Source organism: Erinaceus europaeus, chromosome 11 (genome assembly GCF_950295315.1).
Source record: "Erinaceus europaeus chromosome 11, mEriEur2.1, whole genome shotgun sequence".
Lineage (NCBI taxonomy): Eukaryota > Metazoa > Chordata > Mammalia > Eulipotyphla > Erinaceidae > Erinaceus > Erinaceus europaeus.
This window is the reverse complement of record NC_080172.1, coordinates 56446029-56471110: the sequence shown is the minus strand read 5'-3', so window position 1 is coordinate 56471110 and position 25082 is coordinate 56446029. Positions and strand designations below refer to the sequence as shown.

The 25082-nt window shown below is 38.3% G+C and overlaps 1 protein-coding gene across 6 annotated transcripts in view; it reads right to left on the bottom strand.

Moving 5' to 3' along the window:
• The window catches only part of TBX15 (T-box transcription factor 15), a 162776-nt gene that overhangs the window by 56367 nt on the left and 81327 nt on the right, over nucleotides 1-25082 (bottom strand). For all 6 annotated transcript variants that reach the window (XM_060201802.1, XM_060201804.1, XM_007534686.2 and 3 more), the window contains exons 2-5: nucleotides 15069-15282; nucleotides 4956-5057; nucleotides 3090-3261; nucleotides 1897-2064 (exon numbers count right to left, since the gene is read on the bottom strand). In XM_060201802.1, coding sequence (XP_060057785.1) covers nucleotides 1897-2064; nucleotides 3090-3261; nucleotides 4956-5057; nucleotides 15069-15205 — 579 coding nt within the window. In that variant the 5' untranslated portion in view covers nucleotides 15206-15282. The remainder of the gene's footprint in view (nucleotides 1-1896; nucleotides 2065-3089; nucleotides 3262-4955; nucleotides 5058-15068; nucleotides 15283-25082) is intronic.

The following is a 25082-nucleotide window of genomic DNA, read 5'->3' as shown; positions in this document are numbered from 1 at the left end:
CTTTCTTATTTTTTTCCTCCAAGGCTATTGTTGGGGCTTGGTGTCAGCACTACAAATCTACTGCTCCTGGGGCCATTTTCTGCATTTTTTAATTAAATAGGACAAAGAGAAATTGAGGGGGTAGAGGGAGGTAGAGAGGGAGAGTAAGATAGACACCTGCACACCTGCTTCACCTCTTATGAAGTTTCCCCCCTGCAAGTGGGGAGTGCAGGGGGTAAGGAGGCTGGAACCTGGATCCTTGCATTTAGTACTATGTACACATAACTGTGAGCACCACCACCCAGCCCTGAAATGTTCTTCCCATATGCACCAAAAACTAAATAACACGACTTTACCTGCCTGATAAGTAGTAAGGATCTATAAATATTTTAACTAAATTTTACCTTCTACTATTTCATCACCAAACACTGAGCACCGTATTCAATATAAAAGATCCAAGTATCATGTTATAAGTTCAATTTGGTGCAAAGAGAATTTAGAGGGGAGAGGGAGAAAGTAAGATAGACACCAAATAAAAGTATGTAGACTTTAAAGGAAAACACATACACACACAAGCAAACAAACACTATTTGTTTCAGAAAACAATTGATGACTCTTTAAAACAACTGGTTTTCTGAAACATCTGTCATATATGGCATTAAATTATTGCATTGTGCTATTAGTGTGTGTGTGTGTGTGTGTGTGTGTGTGTGTGTGTGTGTGTGTGTGTTCCACTCAGTTCATACTCTTAAAGCTCTACTTTAAGGGACATAAATATGCATACTTTTTATTTGATAAGACAGAGAGAAATTGAGAAGGGAGGGATAGTTAGAAAGAGGGAGGGAAAGATATACAGCTGCAGACCTTATTCACTACTTATGAAGCTTCCCTTCAGGTGGGGAGCCGGGACCTTGAACTGGAATCCTTGCACTTAGTACAATGTGCACCTAACCCCATCCACCACCAACCAGCCCCTGGGTCATAAGTCTTAATCAGATCCATTTCTCAGCTAAGTGTCAAACATTGTAAGCTATCAATAAACATTAATGAAAAGTAGACATCACAGACATTCAAAACATAGAGGCCTCACAGTGTCACCAATGATCACAAAGAGGTAAATTTAGTCTAAAACTGTACATCAACAAGGTGGATCTTAAGGTCTGAGAGACTTAGTAACATTGATGTAACTTGTAAAGAGGATATACAAAACAACTATAAATAGGAGGATATATGAACCAATTCTGAACCCTTACAAAGGAATTGCAAATGATGAAGGTCATTTTACAGGATGTAGTAGAGATCATGTAAATAAATCCAAGATGTGGGCCAGGCAGTAACGCATCAGGTTAAGCGCACATGATGTGAAGCAAAAGGGTCAGCTAAGGATCCCAGTTCCAGCCCCCAGCTCCCCACCTGCAGAGGGGTCACTTTACAAGCTGTGAAACAGGTCTGCAGGTGTCTATCTTTCTCTCCCCCTCTCTGTCTTCCCATCCTCTCTCAATTTCTCTCTGTCCTATCCAACAACAAAGACAGCAGCAGCAGCAGCAACAACAACAACAACAACGATAAACAACAAGGGCTACAAAAGGGGAAAAAATAGCCTCTAGGAGCAATGGATCCATAGTGCAGGCACTGAACCCCAGAGATAATCTTGGAGGCAAAAAATAAAATAATAAACAAATAAAATAAATCCAAGTGCAACGAGAAATGAAAATGACTTAGGAGGTTTGGTTATTTTGGTCAAAGATGACCAGCTGTTATCAGACATTGTCATGGGATCATCACCCATGCTTGTGTGTTCTTCAAACCTTGTGTCTCTCATTCCATTAGGACTAAGCTTTTTTTTTTTTTTTCAGCAAAGTATGAATAATCTCTTTAAAATAAAACAGAAAAAGACTCTTTAGAGTAGCTTTTTACCTGCTGGTTCTGATAGGCTGTGACTGTAGTAAATACAGTTTCCGGAAAGTTAAATGTTTTCACCCCATCCCCAATGGGTACAGGCTTGGTGGGTGAAAGATCACTGCTGAAATCCTTGCGAATCACATGAACTCTAGGCTGGTATTTGTGCATAGAGTGAAGAATAATCTAAAATGAAAAAGAAAATTATCATGCTAGGCTTGCCTCTAAATCCACTAGATCATTTCAGAGTCTGGCACAAAAACAAATTATAGGGTAAAAGCATTAGAAAAAGATTTGGTGTGGTATGTGCAGGAAAGTGGAAATCAGTATAACTAAATGGTAGGATAGGGTTTGATGGACCCATGTAGCAGAGTGGCCCAGTCATGGGTAGTAGATGTAATATGTTAGCTTTAATGGAATAAATATTTAGTAGCTGTTTTGGTAGCAAAGACAGCATTCCACTCAAAGGTGTCAGAACATCCACCAAGTGACAGTTCTCTGCTGCTTCCAACTTTTAACATGAGCGCAAGCTGTCCTTAAATTCCACTGCTATTATTTTCACTTTGTTACTGAGCTTATGGTTACTCTCTGTGTTATGTGAGAATGACGTGTATATGTGTTCTTCTTTCTTCAAAATTTGTCATTTCCCTTAAAATGGAAACCATATCTTTAGCTTCTTCAATTATCTGAAAAATAAGCAACCAGTGTAGATGCTCGCATTTAATATAGGTTTTGCTGTCAATAATAAATTAATTAGATCAGGTGTTCCAATTATACCTAAGAAGCTTTAACAACTATTCCTCTCCTATAAATTCATAAACTTGTTGACATATTAACCAAATTGTCACTTCTGTTGTTTGCATGATTTTTCTGACTTTGAGTGATTCTATTAAATGCTATCTATGATTACTCTCATAGTTGTTTGATTACCCTAGGCTTCTGTATTACTGCCTTGACTAAACTTGTCCCTGGAGCATAAGAACTCTGAAAAATACACCCTAATGCTTGCAAAGTGTTAATATGGTAATAAATGAGATGTCACAAAAGAAATAGTAAATGTTTATGCTCCCTTACTTTTAATCATTTAATGTGGTATGGAGATTCTTATATTACCTGTTTTGAAAACTTGGGGCTAGCAAACTATACAGCAAAAAAAAAAATAATAAAATAATAATAATAGAGTAGAAGAAAGATGAGATTATTTGACTCACATGCCCTTGATCATCCAATTCATTGTTGGTCAGCTTGAGTTTGTCGAAACTAACCACCTGTCTCATCCAAGTGTCTCCAGAAGCTAGAGAATCAGGGTGTATATAAACTCTTGGGGGAACGGGGGAGTCAGCGTTGCCAGCCACCATCCACTTGGAACTATGATACACATATCTGAGGTAGAGAGAGAGAAAGGAGGGTTCAGAGATAGATACAAAGAGGGATTTGAGACCCAGGAGATATGCAGAGATAGGAGCAAAAAGAAGTAAAGAAGTGACAAGGATGGAAGTATTAAGAATTAAAGAGAATACAAAGAAGAAAAATGAAAGAAGGGTAGATAGCCAGGGGAAATGAGATTGAGATGGAAATGGAGAACAAGATGCAGTGGGGGAGGGCAGAGAAGTGTTGTGGTTAATGATCAAAGCTACAGCTCTCAAAAGGAAAACATTCTCACAATCCTTTAGCTTTCTTTTCCCTCTCCTTGCCTTGCACCCCTGTGTGCACACAGACATCATGAACCCATGTGTCTAGTTATGGAAAAGGTATTTTACTGCAACCTTTCACCTTTCAAATGCAAACCATATAATCCACTGGCCACTTGTTCAGGATTTGGTTCCTTATTAAAAACATACTCCATACTGTCTTATAAAACACAGCCATATGCAAAGACCTTCTAAGTCTTTCATTATTTAACCATTTCCTTGCTGAGAATCTGAGTTTGGGGGTACTTCTATGCAAGGGGGCAGGTGTTTACAACCAGAATCACTAGCAAATCTTTCCAGTTAATGTTGTCTTTGATGATTTTAAATTTAAAAGGAATCCTCTCCCATATCCTTCCCCCCACTTAAAGTCACTAAATGAGATGTAATTGCTGAGATTATCTTCTCCCCTTAGTCTTGTATCCAGATCACTTTGCCCTTGTTCAGCTCTCTTCCCCTACCATTCTAGTCCTGATCTTCCTCATTCACCTCTCACTTACAAATTCATGAGTTAAGATCAAGTGTTCAGACTGTGTATATATTAAAAGTGAGCTACAAGTCACTGATTTGATTAAGATCTCAAATGATTGATTAAGTCATAAATTCTTTCTGACAAGATGTGTGTAAGTAATCCTAAAGGTCAAGGGAGATAGCTCCATCTGTTAGAGCACTGACTTGCATGCCTGAAGCCCCAGAGACCACAGGTTCAATCTCTGGCACCACCATGTGCCAGAGTTGAGCAATGCTCCTAACCCCTCTCTAAAAACACTCTTCTCAAAATAAATACATGAATAAACAAATCTTTTAAAAATATGTAATCTAAGAAAAAGAGACTGTATTGACTTAAATGATTTAAATAAAACTCGTGTTAAAAATCACTTATAAGCTGTATTAGTGACAATAATCCTAACTAGATGATCTTCTTGAGTTCTTAACAATTCTCTGATGCTTCATCTCCATTATCCAGAGTAATCACCAGATATATAACTGGTATATGTCACTGGTCCACTTCTTTCCCTCTTTAAAATAAATCACCTCAATCTATTTAGTATTTCACAAAATAACTCATTTAGTATTTTAATCATTTCCGTGTTAACTGAGTTCATTTTAGACTTGAAACTCATTTGATTCTTGCTACCCTGACAAACACTATACAATCCCACTCTCTCCAGACATATAGGGAAGATTCCAGACCAAGCTATTACAGAATCTTAGTTTCCTATGTCTTAGTGTTTTCCATTCCTGGTGTGCTGCTCTGCTGCAGGTCATTATCATACCCTCCATTTCCTGTTCCCTGAATAAGGAGCTTATTTAAATGTTTTACCTGAAGAGTTTAAGGAACTATTCTAGAACACCACTGATGCCCACACTTCCCAGGTTCATCATTACCTGTATCTTTTATTGTCCACAGGCACAATGTCCATTGCTATGTAGTACTGCTGGTGTGGATCCAGGCCAGTAATTTTTACTCTCATGGCAGGAAACATCCTCCTATAACAGGAAATAAGGTAGTAAGTGCAACAGTCAGAGAGGGACAAACGGCAGAGTGAAAGCTTGAAGGGGCTTAGGAGATACGTTAGAGCGAAATGTGTTAAGAGTATAGACATTGCATACATGAGGCTCCAGGGTTTCCAGGTTCAGTTCCCAGCACCACTACATGCTGAGCAGTGCTTTAGTCCCTGTCCCTCTCATAAAATAAATCTTTTTAAATAAAAGGCTTAGAGAGTTTCTTCTTAGAAACTCTAAACATACTAGAAGCCAATATTCTCTAATTCTAAAGTTGGCTGATTATTATTTACTTTGGTAATTATTACTATACATGTAGGAGAAATTTATTTTGCTGAGCTATTACCTTTTAGCCTAAACTGGCCTATTTGATGACTCATACACATATTTAGCTCATAACCATTTTGATATTATTAGTTAAATCTAATAGATAAATAGATGGGTAGATAATATTTGCATATGAACACATACATCTATTATCAGGAACACTCCTTCATATGTTATATTTAACATATTAGAATACTTTATACTCCATATACCTAAGAAATTTATGGTGTAATAGTACTTGGTTGAGTCTATTTGAAAGTAACCACTATAAAAATAATTTCTCAAGGAAAAAGGAACGTGCCACCCAAGTGTTTTGTTTTCTTTTGTTTTTAACTCATAAAAATGGTAGACTTTCTGCAAGTTCTCAGGCTGTCAACGTGTGTGTCAGAGGAAGGACCTTGTGGAAGAAGGAGCAAATACCAAACGAGTCCTTGTGGCCTCTGGGCAATACCTTGTTTCTACCACAATGGCTTGTTAAATGTGCCAAAGCAAGTGAGTTCAGGATATGGCACTTTACGACTACTCTCATAATTGATGAGAGGAGGAGAAGGAGCAGCCCAAAAGAGGTATTAAGTTTCAGAAACCTAGAATAAAGTTGACCATTCTTCTTTAGCCATAAGAAATAAGAAAACATCAAGTTCTTTTCTATGTCATTGATGTAGTAGCCAGACATTAAAAAAAAAAACTGCTCAATCTAAAACTTTGTATTATTCTAAATGTGCTGTAGGGTACTTGTACACAAAATGCTATATTAAGTTTAACCATCTGGGGCCAGTTAGTCAACCAGGGCAGAGCACAGTGCTAATGAGGTCAAGGTCACAGGCTTGATCCACATGCAGCCTAATTGGCTTTGCTCCATTTCACAGCCATAGACCATATTTTGACCCCAGACAGCCATCTTGTTAATGCACAATGGTTGTTTACTAGAAGAGTATTTTTGTGCTAGTCACACACTCCACACTCATCAAAACCAATTCAGAAAACAAATGATCTATGGTAGTAAGTCAGTGACATCATAATCATATGTAAGGGAAAGCTCAAGAGGGATCATAGAACTTTTAATAGGGATAATGGTGAAATGTTAACTGTCTATAAATAATAGTATGTAACCACTATTTCTTTTCTAGTTTATTACTTTTTCAAAGTGTCTACTGTACCGTTATTTGAAAATTTTTCCCTCTACTCTCACAAGCCTTATATTTTATTCTTATGGTTGGTTAATGATATTTGATTGTGGGCTACTCACAATACCGAAACCTAGCATTCAGTATAGGTTACGCATGTTGATACGTATTAACTCACCTCAAAAATTTGAGAAACTTGGTTGATACATTAAAGTATAGGTCATCAACCTATCATGGGAGGGAAATAATGTGATTTCAAATGTATGTGTGTGTGTGTGTGTGTGTGTTTGTGTGTGTGTGTGTGTGTGTGTAGAGATATCTACACACACACACACATACACACACATATATATGTCAGTAAAAACCTTACCAATAATAATAATTTATGATTACTCTGTGTGTAAATATTTGTAGAATATCTTGCCACAAATGAACAGTCTTCTCACTTGCTATTTAAGAGTTAACAAAACAAAACAAAATTTTAAAAAATTATTGTCAATATTCTAAACTAAAAGAGATGATTTGCTTTTCCTCTGGACTTCAAGAAAAGTGATTCTGTGTCTTTCCAGACCCAGATTCTGGAATGAATGAGCTGTATGGCTATGGAAAAGTAGTCAAATTCCATCATCTATAGTACAAATAAAATTAATTAAATAATCTGTAAAGTGACCCCTTGCTTTAAAATTTAATGACTTTTTGGATTTTAAAAATTTATGCAAAAAATTTATCTATATTTGAACATAAAGTATAAAGCAATAAATCTTAAAGAATAATTCATCTTTCATATTCACAGAGTAAAATGTGTTTGGTTTTAATTTTATGGCAAAATTTAGGTCAATTCTTCTTTCAAATCCATTAATCCCTACAGGAAGCTCTGTCCATGGTGCTGATTCTACGGATTATGTTGATACATTCTGAGATTGATGGTTCTATAGATTGCAAATGACTCTCAGTAAATAGTATTACAGTTTGGGGTGTGAAAAGATGGTTTCTATTATAATCTGAGAGAGTAAAGGAACAGCAAATCATATATATGAAGTATAATCAAAGAAATAGATATTGGAGTCAAGATGTAAAAGGACACGAATTTAGGAAGAAAAAGTGGTAAAAGGAAAGAAATCAACTGGGAAAATGAAAAGTGAAGAGAACCCAGAGAAGGGTGTGGCAGGCAGTGGCACACCTGGTTAAGTGCACAAAACATGAAGTGCAAAGACCCACATAGGGATCCAGGTTCAAGTCCCAATTCCCCATCTGCAATGTGGATGCATCACAAGCATTGAAGCAGATCTGCAGGTGTCTTTCTCTCTGTCTTCCCCTTCTCTTTCAGTTTCTCTCTTTCCTATCCAATAAAATGGGGGGGTGGGAATGGCCACCAGGAGCAGTGGATTCACAGTGCTGGCACAGAGCCCCAGCAATAACTCTAGAGGTAAAAAAAGAAAAAAGAAAAAGGAAGGGGGGAGGAAGGAAGGAAGAAAGAAAGAAAATCCAGAGGGGGGAAAGCCTCCTTTTTATGGTTCTGTTTTTATAGAATATGACGAAGTTACATGTAGTAACAGGTCAAGCACAGGCAATACAATACAGAAGTGGTAAGTGTAGTTTCTTAACACAAATAAAAATACATTGCTAAAGAATAAACTGTATGTGTTGTTAATATACAAATACTTTCAGTTATCAAAGTAAATCTGTGAAGACAGGAATGCAAAGAAGTAAACACTGAAGAAATCATAAAATTAGATCACAGGGAATTTGTCAAGAAATTGTACAAGTGAACTGAATTCACTGAAGTGCAAGAAAGGAGGGAATGACATCAGGGGAAAAAATAATGACTGGGCTACACAAACTCAATCATAAAAGCTTAAAATGTAAATTTTAAAATCTTATTGAAAAAAGAAATTACTTCCCTCAGCCACTTGATCTACTCAATTAACTATACAAAAGGAAGTAAGAAATAATCTCTTTTAATCCTTTCTGATAGAGCATCAATATTATTGTTATCCCTTGATAGGTTTCAGAAGAAACACTATGCAACTGGCTAAGAGTTATACTGACAAAAATTAGATGTATCAAGTAAAGGACAATTACTGTCCATATGACAACCTTTGTTAGAATCATCAAACAAGTAAATGCAGAAAGCTTGAGGCTAACTAAGACTCCACTAAAATCCTAGATTTATTTTCTCCCTAAATTGAGGTCAGATCCCATCAACAATACTGATTTGAATACAACAAAAGACATTCAACACTTTAACAAGGGGAGGAACGTGCATGATTGTCAAATAAAGAAGTGACTCTACAAAAAAGGCAAAAGACTGGTTCACTTAAGAGTGGCTTTTTTGGCCACTGTCAGGCTACCCCATCACCTAGGGTCCTACACATGGAATCTTTGGATTCCCCCATAGATAATATGGGCCTTGACTTGATGATCCCTTTCTCTACCATCGGTCACACCCAATGACAATGTCATTATAAGTGCTTTTGTAAGCTTCTTCAGGACCATACCCTCACTTTGAAATAACAATTGTAGGGACTGCCCCACTCTCCAAAGGAAGGATGGGTCATCCTACTCTGCCACTCAATGAAGACTAGCTCTGAAATGAGTGCAGCCTAGAATGTTCCTAGCTGTGACCATGTACTGTGAGCTCAGACTGACAGGGACTCACAGGTTGTAAAAGATCCTGTACTAAATATGAATGGATATATACTACAGGTTAGATTGTTAGAACATTTTTATATCTTCTTCAAGTTTGAGAGCAACTCTGTCCTAATCTTGCATTGTAACACTACTCTCAACTCTGATACCATCTTCTCAGACAATAATCCTGGCTCACCCTCATAATAGCTATCCAGCTCAAGCAAAGTTAATTAAAACATGGACTTCTCCTGCCCCACTAGGGAAAGAGAGAGACAGGCTGGGAGTATGGATCGACCTGTCAATACCCATGTTCAGCGGGGAAGCAATTACAGAAGCCAGACCTTCCACCTTCTGCACCCCATAATGACCCTGGGCCCATGCTCCCAGAGGGTTAAATAGTAGGAAAGCTATCAGGGGAGTGGATGGGATACAGAGTTCTGATAGTGGGAATTGTACCCCTCTTACCCTGTGGTCTTGTCAGTGTTCCCATTTTATAAATAAATAAATAAATTTAAAATACTCTACCTCTATCTAAACAAATAAATAAATTTTAAAAACTCTATATACATCTATCTAAACAAATAAATAAATTTAAAATACTCTATATACCTCTATCTAAACAAATAAATAAGTTTAAAATATTCTACCACCTGAAGAAGATGGGTCCTGAAATTGGTACAACTCGGAATGTTGCTACTGATGACCACAGAATGCAGTTCAGACCTATAGGTATGTAGAGGTTACATAGGCTCCTATGCTAAACATGGGCCCCAGATCAAATTGATGAGGTTTACAGTCAACAATATTTATACACTTTTTCCATATTTGGGAGCTACTCTTTTCCCTGATCCAACTTTCTAGCCCTTTTTCCAGTCATGTCATCATTCCCCCAGACAATACCCTAGTTCTGCCTGCATATCAGATGTCAGGCTCAGGAAAATACTAATGAAGTCATGAGCCCTTTGGAATACACCTAAAATAGGCCTACTAGCTATTTCCAAAATGAGGACCCCAAATCTTCATCTGCAATATTCTAGCAATTAGGTTCATAATTAATCAACAATTTCTTTTTTTTTAATTTTTTTAAATATTTATTTTATTTATTTATTCCCTTTTGTTGCCTTTGTTGTTTTATTGTAGTTATTATTGTTGTTGTCGTTGTAGGATAGGACAGAGAGAAATGGAGAGAGGAGGGGAAGACAAAGAGGAGGAGAGAAAGATAGACACCTGCAGACCTGCTTCACCGCCTGTGAAGCGACTCTCCTGCAGGTGGGGAGCCGGGGTTCGAACCGGATTCCTTATGCTGGTCCTTGTGCTTTGCGCCACCTGCGCTTAACCCGCTGCGCTACAGCCCGACTCCCAAATCAACAATTTCTATGGCTTTATATGTTAACTCTTTTTCAGCCACCAGATTCCAGATGTTACCATGATGCCTACCGGAATTCCCTGGACAGATGACTGCACCAGTATGTCTTGGAGCCCCGCTTCCTCAGAGCCATACACCACCAGGGAAAGAGAGAGACGGGTTGGGAGTATGGATTAACCTGTCAATGCCCGTGTTCAGTGGGGAAGCAATTACAGACGCCAGATCAGACCTACTACTTTTTGCACCCCATAATGACCCTGGGTCCATACTCCCACAGGGTTAAAGAATAGGAAAGCTATCAGAGAATGGGATGGGATACGGAGCTCTGGTGGTTGGAATGGTACCCCTCTTATCCTATGGTCTTATCAGTGTTTCCATTTTATAAATAAATTAAAATAAGATTTAAAAATTAAGAAATAATCAAATAAACAAGTGAAGAGAGAAAAATAAAAAACATGGGCTTCTAGGAACATTCCTAAAACAGACTTCCTAGATTCCTTCTAAAGACCCTACTTTCATTTGCTCTATTCCTTCTATATAGTTCCTGTGTATGTATATAGTTCCTTGTCTTGCTTTTCATCTTACTGCATTTCAGCCACCAAGTTCCAGATGATTCCATTCTGACTTCCCTGGTGATGACCTCACCAGTGCTTCTTGGAATATCACCTCTCCAGAGGCTTACCCCACTAGGGAAAGACAGAAATAGGGTGGGGGCATAGGTCCACATGTCAGTGCCCATGTACAGTGGAAAAGCCATTATAAAAGCCAGAACTCCCACCTCCTGTATCACAAAAAGAATTCTGATCCATACTCCTCAAGGAATAAGGAAGCTTCTAATAGAGAGGATGGGTCACATAACTCTGGTGGAAACTGTGTAAGAATTACACACTTATTACAGCTATATTCCTTACAAACTTATAAATCAATATTAAATCACTAATAAAAATTTAAAATTTAAAAAAGAAATGCATCCTCTTTCTTCAGTGCCAAATCGAGGGAAAATAAGGATGTGTTCCTTGAATACCTCTGTTTCTTTTAGTGTATCATATTTCAAATCTAGAAAAAAAATAAGCTGCAGCCTATGCAAGTACAGGGAGATGATTTTGAAAGTTTTTTCCTCCAAAGTTGCCTCTTCTACAAGGTCCTTTAGTGGTTTCATTTGCTACTAAAACTTTGAGAAGAAAAAGTGTTCCAGAAGAGAAAGGAAATTAACAAGATTTCATGCTCATTTTAACCTCTTATTTTTATGATATCTTACTTATTGGAAGGTTTCTGTATTTGTATTCAAATGAACTGGACCTGATAAACATTTTTTTTACTTTAAATGTTCATTTTCATGAAGACAGTTTATGATCAATGAAGTTGGTCTTTCTGGTTTACATGACGTGAGACTATGTAGTTTCAATTTGAAAATATGAAAGAAGCATACGTATTTTTAATTTGAACTAAGCATACCTATTTACTAAAAAATATTTACTCTACTAATTTTTATCTAAACAATTTTATCTTGAGTACAAGGGAAAAAATTTACAGCCGTCTTAATAGTGCAGACTTATAAATAGTTAAGACCATCCTGTTAGGGCCAGACAGATTTGTGTTAAATTCTGGAGCGTCCTTTTACTACTTGTGTGGCCTTACTCAAGTTAATTAACCTCCTTTAGTCTTTGCATACTCATTCATATGTGGGATTATCATAACTTATTTCATAGGATTCCTGCTAAGTTTAAATCTGCTTAGTATGCAATGCAAAACAGATACTACTAATGGTAAATTGGAAAATACTCATAAAAGATCAGGTTAATTAAAAGTTTTTATTTCAAAAGAAGTCTTGTTTTTAAGACTTTTATCATTCTAGTTAATTGGTTTTCAAGAGATTCTTCCAGGTCACAATTAAATTGTTGGTTAACAACAAAACACTATGTCAGCAAGCAGGATACACCAAACCAATACTTTCTAATATCAAAATTCTTACCAAAAAAAAAAAAAAAATGTCCAGTGACTTGAAATAACTGTGATGATACAAGGTGATGTTTGGGGAGTTATAACTTCTCTTGAAAAATAATTTTCCCTTCCATAACACCCAACCAAAAAGAGGTGTGTACTCCTATGTTCATAGCAGCACAATTCATAATAGCTAAAACCTGGAAGCAACCCAGGTGTCCAACAACAGATGAGTGGCTGAGAAAACTGTGGTATATATACACAATGGAATACTACGCAGCTATCAAGAACAATGAACCCACCTTCTCTGACCCATCTTGGACAGAGCTAGAAGGAATTATGTTAAATGAGCTAAGTCAGAAAGATAAAGATGGGGAGTGAGGCTGTAGCGCAGCAGGTTAAGCGCAGGTGGCGCAAAGCACAAGGACCGGCATAAGGATCCCGGTTCGAACCCCGGCTCCCCACCTGCAGGGGAGTCTCTTCACAAGCGGTGAAGCAGGTCTGCAGGTGTCTCTCCTTCACTCCTCCTCTCTGTCTTCCCCTCCTCTCTCCATTTCTCTCTGTCCTATCCAACAACGACAACAACAATAATAACTACAACAATAAAACAACAAGGGCAACAAAAGGGAGTAAATAAATAAAATAAATATTAAAAAAAAAAAGAAAGATAAAGATGAGTATGGGATGATCCCACTCATCAACAGAAGTTGAGTAAGATCTGAAAGGGAAACTAAAAGCAGGACATGACCAAATTGTAAGTAGGGCACCAAAGTAAAAACCCTGTGGTGAGGAGTAGACATGCAGTTTCCTGGGACAGTGGGGGATGGGAGTGGGTGGGAGGGATGGGTCACAGTCTTTGGTGGTGGGAATGGTGTTTATATACACTCCTAGTAAAATGTAGTCATATAAATCACTAGTTAATTAAAACGAGAGGGGGAAAATTAATTGTATGTCTCCAAGTTTTTTAAAACACAGACTGAATCTTTTTAATATATAGGCTGTGTAATTGATATGCAGACTCTCTCAAAAGCCTAGACCAAGTAGATCAGAAGCAACCAATAGCACAGCTATATACAAGATACTGGGTAATGTACAGCAAACCCTAACAAAAGGACTTTTCAAAGTTAACCCAATTACCAAATAATGTGATTATAACATTAACTATCGATTGTCTTTTTGAACCCTAAGACAGCAGGAACCTCACATCTCCACTATGGAGCCTCTACCTCCCCCAGTCCTGGAACCATTGGATAGGGCCCACTTTCTCGTATGCCTCTCCCAATCCATATCAAATAATATTGCATCTGCCGATCACAACCTAACCAACACAACGATTGCCTCAACATACTTCACTTCAGACTGTGTCCAGAGACTTCACATGTGGAATGACAACCCTTCAACTTCATTACTCGGGTGAGGCCTTTCCTTTCATAGTATACTCTAATTTCATCTCAGGTGGTTCACTTTCTAACAAAGTCCAAAACCTAGATATACACCAGTTTCTTTGAGAGAGAGCATATGTTCACACGTATCCATAAACTACTGCAAAATATATGCCTGAAAGCAGAAGTGCACTAGAGTTTGCAGTGAGTACCCCCCAACACTTCCTCTCCACTATTCCAAGCTTTGGGTCCATGATTGCTCAACAATTTGTTTGGCTTCGTATGTTAACTCTCTTTTCAGTCACCAGGTTCCAGATGTCATCAGGATGCCGGCCAGGCTTCCCTAGACTGAAGACCCCACCAAGGTGTCCTGGAGCTCCGCTTCCCCAGAGACCCACCCTACTAGGGAAAGAGAGAGGCAGACTGGGAGTATGGACCGACCAGTCAATGCCCATGTTCAGCAGGGAAGCAATAACAGAAGCCAGACCTTCTACCTTCTGCAACCCACAATGACCCTGGGTCCATGCTCCCAGAGGGATAGAGAATGGGAAAGCTATCAGGGGAGGGGGTGGGATATGGAGATTGGGTGGTGAGAATTGTGTGGAATTGTACCCCTCCTACCCTATGGTTTTGTTAATTAATCCTTTCTTAAATAAAAAAATTAAACTAAATTAAAAAAAAAGAAAAATTATTTTCCCAAATTGCTTCATTAGGAGGATAATGGTTTACACAGTTGTTGACACATGGGTACAATTTCTTATCTCTTCATAAGTGTCTGGACACCACTCCCATCCCCAACTTAAGTTCTCCTCCACCATTGTGCACTGGGTCCCTAATACTCATTCCCAACAGTTCTGGTCTCCTCCTCCTCCACAGTCCTCTACTTTGGTCCAGTATACTCTTGAAAGAATTATATGGTAATGTAATACTTTGATGTAGAATTCTGGCAGCTATGTATCATGGATCTCCAGTATTAACTGAAATATATTATAGGTGGAAAATATTTTCAAAGTCAGAGGTGTTGTAAGTTTGAGTGACTCTTGGAGGGAAATATTCAAATCACAATTAACAAGAATGCTTTACCACAATGTCCTGAGGCAGAAAGGGGAGTGTAAGTTGCTTTGGTTCCACCAAAGATAACTACATTTTGTTAAGTGAAAAGAAGAAATGTGTAAAAGCTTCTTTTTTTTTTTTTGTCTAAGTCTCCAAAAACACTTGTTCTTACCTGCCTGCTTTGGTGATGATCATTTCAGTTCCAATGTCATGGAACCTCTTCCAGAGGTCAGCACATTGCAGTTCCACCTGAATCTCCTCCATGGACGACATGGCAGCAGGCACGGGGCCTGCAGCACCCGAGCCCATCTCAGAGTGAGTATCAAAGGAGCAGGAGGTCCGCTCAGTGAGCACCTCGGAGTCAGAACCAGTGCTCTGTTCAGAATCTGCAAAATAAATAGCCAGACCTCAGGCGAGAAACTGTTCAGCTCCCCAGCATACTTCTGGCCCTAAATTATGGAAGATAGGGGGGAAAGAAGGGTGCACAAAAAGAGACTTAAAGCTGGGACTCTCCAGAGAACAGCACTCAGGGTATTTTATTATTTTTTTATGGTTTGTTTTTGTGATTTATGACCTTATTTTAGGTTTCAAGTTTCCAACATGACATCTGGCATTTTAGTAAGTTTTAGCAACAGCTGAAGAAAATTGGTCCACAACAGGCAATATAGAGTACCAGTGTCACCATGTTGAAGGGAATGCAGCCGTGCTAGGACAAAAAAAAAAAAAATCAATAGCTGCCGAATGAAAATAGTAACAGAGGCAATAGCTTCAAATCTAATCTAGCTGGTTTCACTTGGTGGAGGGGCTCAAGATAACAGCAACACACCATTTAATTATATTCCACTCAGCAGCCTTGTCCATTCTTCCATCCCTTTTCCATATAGCCATTGAGCCTCCATTTACTTATGCTTGTCATGAAAAGTTATTTGGTATTTTTAGGAGAAATTGGCATATATTTGAATGACTTTTCTTAAAGTTCCCTAACAGTACAATCAGATCATTTTGGAGATGGGAAAAAAAAAAAAAAAAGATCTGTCATGATGCAAAAATGTAAACATATGGAAAAAGTTACCCAAGAAGGCGGCTAAAAGAAAGGGAATAAATGAGTTCAGTAGACACCTTGATTGGTTTCTGAAGTATGAGCAGAGGGGAGGTGTGATCCAAACAGGAAGGTAGGATTGAGAACAACCAAATAAAAATCTGGCATGCTGGGCCAGATGGTCCCTTCCTCTTGTGCCTTCTATACTCATGGGAGGAAGCGGAGGGAAGAAATTGATACAGGTTGATGAAGAGAGGGCTAGAATCCTATTTACCAGAAAAGAACTTTCTGTGATTTTTTTTTTAATTTTTAGTTTTATGAGTGCAATGCAAAAAAAAAAAAACTATCTCCCAGGATTTTTCATATTTGGATTAGTTAGTAACATTTTTCTCAGACCAAATGAGCATACATGCCAAAACTAAGAAATATATTTCTCTAAATGATCCTTCATATCTAAGGGTCTCCATTCACTTCCCTGTAAACATATACAGAAATCAATACAGATTGGAGACCCCTTTGAAAGCTGATGTTTCAGTTCTTTCGAGAATCATGGCCTCTTGAATCTCTGTCCATGAGATGTACAGGTTGTAAAAAAAGGAAGGATAGGAAGTCAAACCATTCATTGCTGCTATCCTCACTCACCTGTAATGAGTTCAAGGTCTGTGAATGGTCAATCTTCTCACAATACTATTAGCTTTCTTTCCTTCTAGTCCTGATGTGTTTATTTCTCAAACTCAGAAACATTTCTGGCAGGAATATCTCATAGATTTTCCAAAGTCCACAGGACCAAAGGGCCATTCATCTCCAGCCGAATACCCCCAATCCTCACCCTTCAGCCTTCACGTTCTGAATAATGCAGTACTGAACCAAACTCTAATAGAGAGGTCTCTGGAACCAAACCTTTGAGTGACACATAAGCACTAATTCAATCACTATCTTCACCAGAAAACAAGAAAATGTTTTAAACTAGGTTTTATACATCCAAGCATTTCATTTTATCTTAGGTTAAACAAAAGCTAAAGTTGGTCTTCCTCAAGCACAAAAAAAGTAAAACTATTTATCAAAGAAAAGAGCTGCTGTTTAGTGACAAAATGTTATCCTGTGACTCTTCAGTCACTATCAGGTCACCCCATCAGCTGGGGCTCTAGTCAGGGAGTCCTGAGATTCCCAAACAGCATGATGGGCCTAGACCTCAAATAAACCCCTCTCTCCATTGTTACAGGTCATCACTATCAGGAACAACAAAATAGAACCCTTTGTGGGCCCCCCCATAGGACCTTTCCCTCAACTTGGATCAACAATGGTAGAGAATGTTCCATCCTCCGAAGGGAGGATGGACAGCATACTCTATGCTATTCCTGAGGAAGATGGGTCGATATTGGGCCAGCTTGGAATGTTCCTACTTATGAACACAAAATGTGAGCTCAGATCTACAGGGATGCAGAGGTCACATAGGCTCCTAAACTGAATGTGGGCCCCAGACCAAATCAAATCGATGGGGTTTATAGTCAACAGTATTTATACCCCTTCCCCATATTAAGGAGCTACTTTCTTCCCTGATCCAGCTTTCTGGTTCTTTTTCCAGCCATAACATCACCTCCCCAGACAATAACTTGGACCCACCTGAATATCAGATTTCAGGTTCAGAGAAAAAAAAAACAGAACTAGTATAGCTATCAGCCCTTTGAAATATAACTAAAATATGCCTAACTAGCTATCTACAAAATGGAGGACCCCCCAATACTTCATCTGCACTACTCCAGCCTTTATGTCCATCCATAATTGTTCAATAATTTGTTTGGTTTTGTATGTTAACTCTCTTTTCAGCTACCAGGTTCCAGATGCTAGCATGATGCTGACCAGACTTCCCTGGACAGACAACCCCACCAATGTGTCCTGGAGCTCTGCTTCCCCAGAGCCCCACCCTATTAGGGAAAGAGAGAGGCAGGCTGGGAGTATGGATCGACCTGTCAATACCCATGTTCAGCGGGGAAGCAATTACAGAAGGCAGACTTTCCACCTTCTGCATTCCACAATGACCTTGGTTCCATACTCCCAGAGGGTTAAAGAAAAGGAAAGCTCTCAAGGGGAAGGGATGGGATACAGAGATCTGGTGGTGGGAACTATGTGGAGTTATACACCTCTTATCCTGTGGTTTTGTTAATGTCTCCTCTTTTAAATAAATTTAAAATTTTTTTTAAAAATGTCATCCTAGACAGACGGCATGTACCCTTCAGTAGCACAGTCATTATGTCATCATACATTTGACCAATACAATCTTTCCTGTCCCCTGAGATATGGATCCTCAGTCCCATTTTGTTCCTGTGATATGCCAAGAGCTTCTCACATATCACAAATACTGTGGATTGTTTTCAAAACTTCTCCAAAGCAGAACTTGGGAAAGATAAGAGAAAAATCCTTTGGGAACACAGTGTTATAAAATCACCTTACCATAATGTGCTACAATTCTGACAAAGTTGGAACCAGCCTGCGTAAGTGGGGCTCAGCAGAGATTTTGGATGTATTTGTGTTTAGCAAAGGATAGGGGAAAGAAAGATATCACAGCACTAAGTGATAAATATTTAATGGTAGCCAATCTGAGGTTGGAAATGGAATGAGGATTATGGAGAATTTGGATAGACGAGACTCTGCTTTCAGTTCACAATGTCATCTGGAATAAAATGAGTATTCAAAATGTAAAATAAAATGGATGAATGAGTAGCCATGGACAAACCACTGAAAGAGGACAAATCATCTTTGTGCCTACCATTAGCTTGACTAAGCTGGAATCTCTTGTACTCTTTTATAATGTTTTGAAGATGGTACAAATATTCTCTATGCAACTTCCAGTGATAGCCCAGACCACCTCAATCAGAAGCATTGATTTTGAAACTGTTCAGGCAAGGAAAATGCAATAAGAAAAAAGACTAGGGGTCCAGATTCAGAATATCATCAGAGTTAAAGAAGTGAGTGGGCATTCTGTTTATAGCTTCCATCAAATCAATCATTAAGCGCCTATCAGCATGTGGCCCTATATGAGGTACCACGTAGGTAATTTGAAACAGAATCCCAAACCTTAAGAAGTTTCTCAGTTAGCGTTGATAAATTATGTGTTTATTGGTATGTACTTTGTGCCCAGTGCTGTGCTAAATTCTTCAAAATACCAGTGTAGACAATGGGGTTCCTCTTAAAAGTAATTACAGTTCAAGTGGAAACTGGGCACAGTCACAAATAACCAGACACCAAGACAAATACACCACATAGTTTTCCATACCATTACAAATTGCTTGTCCATAGGAATTCAGAAAAGAGAGGGATCTGAGAAGGCTGGGGCTGTCCTGGGTAAGCCATAGTTATTACAAAAGAAATGGCTACATCTGTGGGGTCAGAAGCAGTATTTCCCGTGAAGAGGAAATTTGGAAAGTTATTTGTTTCCCTGGAAATACTCTGTGATCTTAGATTCTCACTCCCTGGGGGAAAAAAAAAGAGGCACTACCCCACACTTGCAGTAACATAAATACATCATGTAATTTCCCATACTCAATTATTTTTTAGATGTCACAATTCTGTAATAATGCTTTCAATCTTTTTTATTTATTATTGTTATTGTTATTGTTATGCCTCCAGGGCTATTGCTGGGGCTAGTGTCTGCACTATGAATCCACTGCTCCTGTGACCATTTTTTCCATTTTATTGGATAGGACAGAGAGAAACTGAGAAAGGAGGGTAAGATAGATAGAGAGAGAGAGAGAGACAGAGAAAGAGAAAGAAGCAGAGAGACCTGCAGACCTGCTTCATTGCTTGTGAAGCGTCCCCCATGCAGGTGAGGAGCCGGGGACTCAAACAGGGTTCCTTGCACGAGTTCTTGTGCTTCTTATTATGTACTCTTAATCCAGTACACCACTGCTCAAGCCCCTGTTTTCAATTTTTTATAAAGATTTTATTGATCTATGAGAAAGAGAAGGACGGGGGGGGCAGGAATTAGTCAGCTCTGGCATGTGGTGTTGTCAGAGGCTGAACCTGCTGCCTGGAGTCACAGGCATGAAAGTACGTTGCTCAACCCAACCTCTGCAAATCTCCCAGGTCTCAACCTTTCCTTTTTTAATCAGTCCTAAAGTAGTTAAAACAATCTGAGAGGGGTAAGCTAACCCCACAATACATTTGATAATCATCTAAGATCAATAGCTTAAATAAAGATGAAGCTCAAACTACAGGTCTACCTTGTGGTTATTAAGCTAACTAGGTCAATAATTCAGCTATTAATCAGAATATATAATTAAGTTCTTATTGTCTTTTTCTTTTTTACCAGACCACTACCCAGATAGAGTTTATGGTATTGCAGGGGACTAAACCTGGGACCTTGGAGCCTCAGGTAGGATAGTCTGTTTGCATAACCATTACGCTATCTCCCTCATCCTGTAATCAGATAATCTAAGTTGTGATTTAAGAAATACACAGGGAGTCAGGCGGTAGCACAGCGGGTCAAGTGCACCTGTTAAGCGCAAGGACCTGCATAAGGATCCCGGTTCAAGCCCCCAGCTCCCCACCTGCAGAGGAGTCGCTTCACAGGTGGTGAAGCAGATCTGCAGGTGTCTTTCTCCCCCTCTCTGTCTTCCCCCTCCTCTCCATTTCTATCTGTCCTATCCAACAATGACATCAATCACTACAACAATAAAATAACAAGGGCAAACAAAGGAAATAAATAAATATTAAGAAAAGAAATACTCAGTGCATTATTTCAATAATGTCAGGTCATCCATTCAGAAATATAATTCAGATCAAAAAATACTATCAGGTTTTTTTTTAGAATTTATTTATTTAATAATAAGAGGGAAAGAGAGAGAGTAAACTGGCACATGCGATGCCAGAGATTGAGCTTGGGACCTCATGCTTCTAAGTCCAGTGCTCTAACCACTGCATCACTCCCAAGTTACATTTTAAAATTTTCAATTTTTCTTTAATAGGATAAAGAGAAATTGAGAGGGGGAGGGGAGATAGGGAGAGAGAAAAACAGACACCTGCAACCCTGCTGCATTGCTCATGAGGCTCCTCCCTGCAGTTGGAGAGTGAGGACTCTAATCTGGATCCTTGAGTGTGGTGACATGTGTACTCAATGGAGTACAACACCACAAGGCCCCTAATATTTTTTTTTATTTTAACCTTGTTAATTCATGACTTCTTGGGTTTGAAAATAGCCTCTAGAAATTCACTTGCATGACCCTGGAAAACTTTTTGACTCTTACATATCTCTTGTGAATAGCATGTTATCAAAGGATGTTTCAGTGAATCAGGGACACAAATGATGTTTCATATTACATAAGTAGGTCAAAGGAGAAAACAGTGATTCTACACTGAACCAGTTACAAGTCTCTAAAAACATCCAATGATGCAGTCAATCCAACCCAACTATTCCTATACCAAAAGAATATAAATTCTTTTAAAATATTATTATCCTTAGTTCAGTGTCACTCACTAAACTTAGTTAATTCAGTCAGTAGTTTTGTGATATTTCAAATATTTTGATCATTCTCACAACTAAAATGGTTTGACCATGTTTGCACCTGACCAAGTTAAAAAACTGTTTTGGTCCCCATTTTTTTATCTTAATTATATAATGTACAGCACATGTACATTTAAATAAGAATGATATAAATTTCCTTTAAGTTCACTATTTAATTGATGGATCAATAGCACACTTTAAAAGACCAAGTCTAGGGTTGGAGAGATAGTGCAGCTGTATTATACTGTTCTTCTGCAGCCTGGCTCCTTGAATTCCATTTTTATTTCCAAAAAAATTCTGCTTTGTAGCCAGGTTAAATACTAATGGACCAAGGCAGACAAAACTGGGTTCTTTTCTAGTCCTGTTCTCAACTCTGATACCATCTTCCCAAACAACGCTCTTAGCCCACCTGCGTGTGTTAGCTGTCAGGCTCAGGCAAAGTCATATGTCCCTTGAATATATCTGAAATAGACTTCATAACTTTTCCCAACATGAAGACCCCAAATTTCATCTCCTATATTCTTACCTTTAGGTTTCTGACTATTAAATAGTTTGTTCTGCTTTATATCTTAATATTTTTTTATCTGTCAAGTTGTAGATGACACCAACTTGACTTCCCAACTTGACTTCCCTGGACAGACAACCTCACCAATGTGTCCTGGAACCCCACCTCCTGCCCACTAGGGAATGATAGAAATAGGCTGAGGCTATGGATTGACCAAGGGAGAAACAATTACAGAAGCCAGACCTTCCACTTTCTATTTCCCATAAATATCTTTGGTCCATAATCCCAGGGGAATAAAGAATAGGGAAGCTTCCAGTGGAGGGGAGAGGATATGGAACTCTGGTGGTGGCAACTGAATTGTTTGGTACTGTATCCCACAGTCTTGTAAATCATTATTAAATCATTAATTTAAAAAATAAACTGGGTTCATGTTCTGAAAGAGCTCACAGTCTAGTAGGAAAGACACAAACTATCAAAAAATATTGAGTATGACCATACTCTGGCTAATGTAGGAGCAAAGTGCGAAGAGTTAGTCAATGATTAGAATTCACAAGGTAATTTATGAGAATGAACTTGAAGTATAAGTTCAATATGAGCAAGCAAAGAAATTAAGTATAAAGCATTTATAGTAGTGAGAATACCATGAGAAGGACTTGTTTTTTAAAGGATGAAAAGTACACTGGTGTGCTTAGAACACAGAAAGGATGAGAGGAGAGAAGAATGGTGGTAGAAATAAAAATAAATTATGATTTCTTTAATACTTACTGTGTATACCCATTACTCTTGTAGATTCTTGGGACACCGAGGTTAAAAAAAAAATCCCCAAAGCCTGTGACCACATGGGGTTTATACTCTAGGAAATAACTGAATGTTATACTGAGGGATTTATTTGTAGGCTTCTTTCTCCCTCCCTTTAAATTTTTTTGGTAGAGGCAGAGAGGTGGAGAGAGTGAAAGAGATCACAGCACTGAAGCTTCCTTGAATGCAGTAAGGGTTGGGTTCAAAACTGGGTCAGACACATGGCAAAGCAGCACAATAGCGAAGTGAGCTATTTTGCCAGTCCAGCTTTACTTTTTTATAACCAAGTTTTAAATGAAGGCAATGACTGTCTTCCCTTCCAGACTTCAAATTTTATAAATGACTTAGTGTTTTACCACATCTCCTGTATAAATGATGTACATTTGCTTGATTTTATTGTGGAAGATGGATGGTAGGAGACTGCTTTAGAGTTAGATGTGAAATGTCAAATTTCCTAAGAGTGTAGGCACAATGCCACTTCGATATGACATCATATTTTGCCCAAAGAAAACAGTTTGAACAAAATTAATGAAGAAAAATCTAGCCCAAATGATAACCAGTCATTTTTTTCTGCCAATAACTGGTATGCTTAGGTTAAGGACATTTCCTATATGCTATGGGTAGAAATACCCATTCTTCTTGGTCTATTCAATAAGTCCCTAAAACCAAGTCTCTAAAACCAAGACTCTCAAAGTTTTCACTGGATACTCATTCATACCAGGGCAGAAATCAGAATCTTATAACTCCATCAGTACTTTCTGTACCAGGCTTAACTCCTATTTCCAGAGATCTTCTGTGGTTGGAAATTGGTTCTGGGATGTCGGATTTTATCAAGTAGCTTAGTGAAATCTGGTGATGAAACTTTTCATAGAATAATTCTAAATATGGCAAGAAGCAGTGCATTTGGCAATGACCTGAGAACGGACTGAGCCCAAATTTGATACCCTAGTCCAGAGCTTCAAGGGAATGAACTATAACCCAGGTTGGATTAAACTAAAATTATGATGATAGCAAACAGTCCAACAAGCCTGTTAGGTGACTTTAGCAATGGAATGAAGTCTCAGCTCTCCAGGCCACTCCAACATCTATTTCGGAGAAGTGGGGAGGTAACCTGAAGCCTGCAATTGCTGTGCCAATAAGCCAATTAAGGAGACTAAGAGCACATACCTCTCAGCTGCCTAAAGCACTCCACCTGACAACAAGCACCTCTGTCAGTGATACACAGGCAGGGATCTAAAGTCATTCCTGAGACCTAAGCCTTTTAAAAAGCCTTTGCAAAGTGACAGAAGTGGATTTTTTTATTATTATTTTATTTCTGTTTCTTGTTGTTGGAACAAGAGCTCAATGTCATTAAAGGTTCAGCTTCTAGTGCTACAGCATGCTTTGAAGGTGGAAGCAAAACAAGAAAGGAAATAGCAGGCACTATACTCAATATTTTCCATGCAGAGTCTCATTAAGTTTCGTTGAAATCTTAAGACATTGTCATGACTATTGTCATTTTACAAGTAAGGAAGCTTGGTTTGGCCAAAATAAAGAGATTTCTCCCACAAAATATAACTAGGAGGTTCCAGGGTATGATTTGAGTTAGCCTGACACTATGTTTTTTCCACTACAAACTGTTGTCCGATTTTCAGTCTTATCTATGGAGTCATTGGCTCTTCACCCTTAACTTGGGACATGTTGAACTAATGCTTAGGCTACTTTGTCAGCAGACTGCTCTATGGAAACTAAAACACTGTCACATTCTTCTGGGACAGGAGGAAATTCACACAAGAATTTTTCTTTCTCAATAGATGGGCTCTCCACAAGCATATTACTATGTGTTTTAAAAGGTCTCTTTCATGATATTTTGCTTCTGTCCCCAGTTCCACCTAGTGCTAGAGAAAACCACCAAGTGCTACAGCTAAATCTCTGAAGATCACTGTCAATGTCACATCATCCTTTTTGCTTTTGCCTAGATTAATTAGACCAATAAGCAAAACAACATAGCAAGTAACTAGAAGATATTTGGACTCTGAGGAATGTGTAATGATAGCACTGAAAGACAAGGAAAGGCAGCTGAAGGCATTTCTACTTGTGCATAATTCGGCTTACTTAGGTTTAACTCAGGTCAGAGTTCAGGACCTAAAAGCTGTCAGTAATCCTAAATGGATACCTATGCTTAAGGAGAATTCATGTGGTAGATATATATATATATATATATATATATATATATATATATATATATATATATATATGACTTTATAAATGGTAAAATGTAAAATTAGCATATATGATTATATACCAATGATAAGGTTAATCAAAAAGATCAGGGGGAAAAACAAAGAACCAATATGGAGTCTAG